The sequence below is a fragment of the Aphis gossypii genome, chromosome 3, assembly GCF_020184175.1.
Source record: "Aphis gossypii isolate Hap1 chromosome 3, ASM2018417v2, whole genome shotgun sequence".
In the NCBI taxonomy this organism is placed as follows: Eukaryota; Metazoa; Arthropoda; class Insecta; order Hemiptera; family Aphididae; genus Aphis; species Aphis gossypii.
This window is the reverse complement of record NC_065532.1, coordinates 31,999,328-32,005,938: the sequence shown is the minus strand read 5'-3', so window position 1 is coordinate 32,005,938 and position 6,611 is coordinate 31,999,328. Positions and strand designations below refer to the sequence as shown.

General features: G+C 24.1%; 1 protein-coding gene across 10 annotated transcripts in view; it reads right to left on the bottom strand.

The window, feature by feature from the left end:
- Nucleotides 1-4,045: 4,045 nt before the first annotated feature.
- LOC114129273 (protein grainyhead-like) overlaps nucleotides 4,046-6,611 on the bottom strand; it is a 100,354-nt gene continuing 97,788 nt past the window's right edge. For 4 of the 10 annotated variants that reach the window (XM_050204635.1, XM_050204637.1, XM_050204641.1 and 1 more), the window contains 2 exons: nucleotides 6,544-6,608; nucleotides 4,046-5,972 (listed from right to left, as the gene is read on the bottom strand). In XM_050204635.1, coding sequence (XP_050060592.1) covers nucleotides 5,840-5,972; nucleotides 6,544-6,608 — 198 coding nt within the window. In that variant the 3' untranslated portion in view covers nucleotides 4,046-5,839. The remainder of the gene's footprint in view (nucleotides 5,973-6,543; nucleotides 6,609-6,611) is intronic. The other 6 variants (XR_007605333.1, XM_050204638.1, XM_050204639.1 and 3 more) reach the window with 4 other exon arrangements.

Sequence of the window (6,611 nt, the reverse complement as noted above, 5' to 3'; positions counted from 1 at the left end):
TACAAAATTGTTGTTCGTTTTAGCACGTGTATGGTACAATAATTTTAATAATTTTAATTTCTGGATCGAAATAAATCACATCATTTCAATGTTATAAATTATAATATGCGACGTTGTTCAAAGATATTGGAAAACCTTTACATGTTTAAAATATATTATTCCAAGTACAATTTTTACAGTAGTATTATAGGCCATCTCTCTGTTTTTTTAAACCCATACTGATGATGAATAATATGTTAATGTTTTTTAGAAAAAATACACTGCATAACATAAATAAATAAAAACTATTCAAAAACTTAGTTTTTTTTGTTTAAAAATTAATGATTTTTTTAACACAAAATGATACGTAATACAGGATATAAAATACTATTTTTTTAGTAAATATAATGAATTATGTTTACACTTTATATTTGAAAACATTGTTCACACAATTTTCGGTTTTATGTATATGATTAAGCAGTATTGTCATATATTATGACTTTTTTTAATAATATACTTGAAAAATAAATTTAACAAAAATAACTACATCATAATAATTATTATATACCTTTAGGGCTCCAACACTGGTATATTTTTTCTATGTTTTCATAATCTCGTAGATATATGTATATATGTGTGCACAGAGTTGTAGTACCTAATTTATTTAAAAACTAAGATGTTAATTGTTTTTTTGTAATAAGAACATAATTTTTTGGAAAGTTACATATTAATATATGATATATTATATTATAGAGGTAGGTACATAGGTATTGATCAGTATAAAATATGATCATATAGTTTTTCTATACATAGTTTTTTCTTCCTTTTCCACTTTTTTTTTTTTAATATTCTATGTTTGTATTGCTGCATGTCTTGATCACTAGACCGCATCAAATACCGATTTTCACTTTGCCCAATATTGGATAATAAAACTAAATTCGTTTGCTTCACACCATAATTATTTACGCCATTTGATGTATAAAAATAATAATATGATAATATAATATGTGTGAATACAACCTTATATTACGTATAGCGGACGAAGAGGCATTATGGCGTATTATTGGTTGCTTTAGTCGGCGCACATGTCTGGAGAGGAACGAGTAGGACAAAAGAAGCAAACAGGAAGAACGGACACAGCGGAAACGCCGGAAACGATCATAAAATATGAATACGTGAAGATCATCGTATGCGTCATATAAGTATATGGATATACCTACTTAAATCAATGCGCGGTTTAACATTTTATACAGCAACTGACGTCGCATATCCGGCATTATATAAAAGTGTTCGTCAAGAGAAAATTTAAAAACATAATTATGATTTAAAGTTTAGTTTACAAAATCCTAGTACCTTTACGATGTATTATACATATTACTTGAGTAGTAAATAATACTAATATTATTTGTCAAAGTTGTGATAAACATACTAATTCGATATTTAATTGTTAATATATTACTCACACGGTATTATTCTGTCATTGATATAATATATCGTTAATATGTGTTCTATACAGCTTATGACTCATTGACCATTGTTAACACTTCAAGTCGGTTGATTCGATATGGTAATATTTTGTTTATTTGTCTATTTGCTATTTAATTTCATATTGTACTAAATAAATCATTAAACCATGTGTGTTATTAGAGTTTTTTAATACCTAAACAAAAAAAAAAATCATTACGTTAGTAATTTTAAAATGTTTATAATATTGAACTAAAACAATTGATTAAGGAAGACAGACGTCTTAAAGTTAATTCATACATCACATACACGGCATAATAATATTATATTGATCATTAGTTAATAGTAGAGCTCGGATTTTAAAGCATAATAAGCAACTAAGAAAGAACACTATCGTTTTAAAAAATGTAAAAAAGAAGAACCTATATTTAATTTTAAAAAGAGCAAAAAAAATTAACATGACCAATACCTAATAATACAAATTAGTTATAAAAACGAACAACAAAATTTGAAAAATAAATTTAAATTAAAAAAAAAATTAATTACCGTGTATTTCTGTAGATTTTCAGTAGTGAAACTGACTATATTGTCCGATGGAATATTTTTATGCATAAAAAATGATTGTCTACATCAACTGAATTGATCGGTGCATACTTCATACTTCATAGGTACAACTGTACAAGAAGTTTCAAATTACAACACTAAATCTTTAATTTTGAATTGGTCGATGTCGATGTTATAGGTATACTGACTGAATAGGTACTAAAGGCTACCTAATATACGTTTAATACATTTAATATAAACAAGCCGATAACGAAAACAATAATAATCCAATACCTGCATTTTGGGTTTTTACGTTTCTATTTTTTAATTCAATTTTTTATAATTATTTAAATAGCATTATAAACATATAAAAATTCTACAGCTGAAATAACTGAAAAAAGTTAAAAATAAATTGTTTTATTTGGAATCAGAATGACGTGAAACGAATATATATATAAAAATTAAATTTTTATCTCATGTAGTCATATATACAAAAATAAGTATATTATGCTTTAAAATCAAAGCTCTAGTTATTAGTCATTACTCATTATAGTCATTACCATGATTTAAGATAGTACTATAGTACTATACTTTTTATCTTAAATCGTTGTCAATACGCACATACGTTTATAGAAAATTGCCTGTAATAAATTCCTTAATGGTTGATACATTGAATATCTTTAATATTAAAAAATAAAGACTACGAATAATATTAAGTGAAGTCAGTGAAGAGCAGAAAATCAAAGGAACATAGCACAAACTTTAAAAACAACAATACTAGTTTTGATAATCCAAAAATTTATTTCAAAAGGTTTCAAAATACTGTTTTTTTTTTTTTGAAAAACTACATTATTTGCATTATCTATTGGTGCCAGGAATAAGAAAAACAACTGAGAAACTCGCTCTGATGAAAGTATATAATTTAGCATGTCAATAATTATAATATCTCGTTAACGAGTAGGTCACTATAACGTATGGTTTGAATTCAATAGTATACAATTGAATAAGATGTATGATTTTTAACGAAGACAATATATTATAAGTTGTATTTTAGTCTAGGTATACTCATTATAAAACACATTTTATTTTGTATTTATAATTTGTTTAACTATCAGTAATATGGTATTTAAAAAGTACATTACAGAGCAGGTTTTAAACAAAGTTTTATGAAAACAATAATAATTCTTATCCACCGAGTAGAGAATATTTAAATAAAATATGACTAAACCAGTGGCACCATCTGTCTATAGGAAAATGATATTAAAACAACAACTATTATTATGATAGACTAGGCAACCCGTGGAGTTGTAATGGGAAGTTTCATAAACATAAGTAAATAATATTTAATTTTCGGTTTCGTTATTCAAATGTATATTTATTATTAGACTATCATAATATGGGTACTTAAAATATATTTATTTTGATTTTCATAGAAATTATTGTTGTAGTGTTGCTGTGTAAGCTATAAGGAATAACTTGCAAGTATTTGTTTCTTGTGAATGAAACAAGACGAGTTTCCCTCATGATCTGTAACTCAAAATTATATAATTTTCGGTGGAAGACACAAGTGTCAAAATGAGATAAGATAAAAACAAGATTTAGATGAGTTAATTATTTATTTATCTCTTCATAACTTTTTAGCATCATCATATTTTCCCTTTGGAAAATGTATTGGATATTATTCTATCAGTATAATTCAGTTACTGTTGTACTGAACAGCTATATAAATTTCTGACAATTGTTCAAATATTATACACTACTATATTTATTATATAAAAATGTAGAGGAAAAAATTAAAACTAAATTGTGTGGCTTTCAGCCCATTGTTATTATTAACATCAGTCCGAGGATTCTTTTCACTCTCCGTTGTTGGCTACATACAGTACTGTATTAACGTGAATGTAGGAATAAATAAATAATTCAAATGAATTATATAAATATATATATATTATATATAAAATACCAAAGAATAATTGGACTTTAAACTAAAATTTCGTAATCAACATTTACAATGTTTAACATAACGACAAATAATTTTGACATAAATTCAAAACTAAAATTATAATTTCAAAAGTATTGCAAAAATGCCATTTTATTGATCATAAAAGGCGACAAACGCTTGAACATACAAATATATTATAATATCATAAATATATATATTTATTACTGACAATCATATGGTTAAGACAATAATAAACATGTTATTCAATTACTAATCAGTATTGGCAGTATTGACAAAAAAAAAAAAATAAAAAAAAAAATAAATAGTACGATTATTATAATAATAAATTGTGTCGGTTTAATAAGTGGCAACATATTATGCATCTTTCAAAATCATATAATTATTCGGGATAAAAAAATAAATAAAAATGGCACACTGTCTTGGTTACATTTGTTAATAATTTTGGATAATGGAATGTTTGTAGCATAAAAATTGCACAAAAAATGATCATGCGTGCTGGGTCTAGCCTTAATTTAATTCAATACTAACTAAATACTTTAATACTTTTAAAAATTAATTTTGATAAAAAAAAAAACGTCTTAAATTGAACAACCAGCAACATGAGATCAAAGTTACTATAAATGATACTAATTTTGGCAATTTTAGATGTTTAGACCACTTTACATGATTACTTAACAGATCTCAAGATAGATACATTTTGTATTGATTGAAAATAATAAAATTAAAAATAAATGGCAAGAAATATATCGTCTTACTAATAAATAGAGCAACAATTCAAAGTTAACTGGAATGTTTTACGTTACGTTTTATATTATTTACATTATTTTAACATAATTATTTGATATAAATTTGGGTAAAATTAAAATATAACACGAATTAACTTGAACTTATAATTACAATAGATAAATAAAAAACAAAACATAATACTTTTAAGTACATAAAACTAATTAACTCTACATTAATATATTTTATTTCGTAATAATTAAAAATAAATGTATTTACAAAAAAAAAAAAAAGATAAGTACAAAAAAACGTTTTGAAAATATTAATTTCGAAGTAACATGGCAAAATAAGTTTTGATCTACGTTTACTTATAATAATAATAGTATCCTCGCCCCTTGATAAAAAAAAAATAAATAAAAAAAAAAACAAAACAAAAAGATATACCATTGACAACGTTTTGTGAGCAAAAATATAAACGATTAAACAATATTGATAAAATGTATTGTCATGATGATTTAAAACTAAATCGTTTCTCAAATAAAAATTGAGCAAAAGAGTTTGTTTTGAATACTTTACAGTCGAAATATGTAAATCACAATTGATCAAATTTAAATGTATAATTACAATTTAATAGCTAAATTAGTTTATAACTATTCTTGTATATCACATTAAATTAATTTTTGATGTCTGCAAATAGTAACCACTACTTAATAAAAAATATATATGTATACATATAAAAGTATTAACCTATATGTATATAAACTTAAAATTTATAAGACAAAATTAAATAAATCTCTAAAATACTGTTTCATTAAACAACTTAAACATTAAATTGACTGAGCATAAGGTGTGCGTAAATTTCAGAACTTTTGTCATCATAATAGTGTGATCAATCAAACACTTAAGAACAATAAATATAACGTCATGAATGTTCATATGGCAATTAAATATAAACATAGTCTATAATATTATAATTATGTACACTGGCTTATTAAGATCTAATAACTATTTTAAAACTATATAATATAATTGTAATCGACTTGAATAAATTCACATATTTCTTAAACAAAATATGATGTTAAGAGTAAAAAAAATGAGCATAGCTTGGTAAATTGATAGGAATTTTTAAGTGTTTTTTTTTCATTTTAAAAAAAAATTAATTGGCTGTTAGTGGTCCATAAATTCAATCAGTATAATATCAAGCATGTTCTCATTTTCTTCGGCATGTCTGACTTCCAATAGAAATGAATCTTCATTACAATAATATTTGAGCATATCATTATCAATTTTGGCCGTAATCCTATATAAACAAAATTAATAATAATTAAAATAAAGAAAATGATCAAGTTTTTAAAACTAATATGTTTAATTTTTTTTATAAAATACCAGTTATGTGTTATAATACACAGGTATATGTTTAATGTTATACTTGAATACAATTTCATCAATTTCATAATGAATATATATTATGAGCATTCACAAAAATTCATGTTCATTGGTTAGCTAATTAACATGGGGGAAGTTTTTTTTAACATTAATCTGAATATGAGACTTTAAGATTAAACATAAAAAGTTTTTTCTATTTTTTCTATTGGTTTTTTTCTGTGGATGTGCTTTCACAGACCCAAATTTTGGTTTATTATTTTTAAATTTGGTTATTTTTACATAGTATAAATAGGTTATAAGAGCTTTATGAACTCGAAAATAAATTAGTTGCTAAAGCGTTGTTGTTATGAATTGTTAAATTATAATATGTATTTTCAGGAAAGCATATACGTCCTTCGACTTGGACCCAGTATCTTTAAAATTGGAAAAGCATTTAAATAGAACTTAATGAACTTATAAAAAAAAAATCAAACGTTTCCACTTACCCTTTTTTGTTTTTTCGATACATGTTACTAATGCTGGAAGCAGAAATTTTGTACTTAGCCTCAATCTG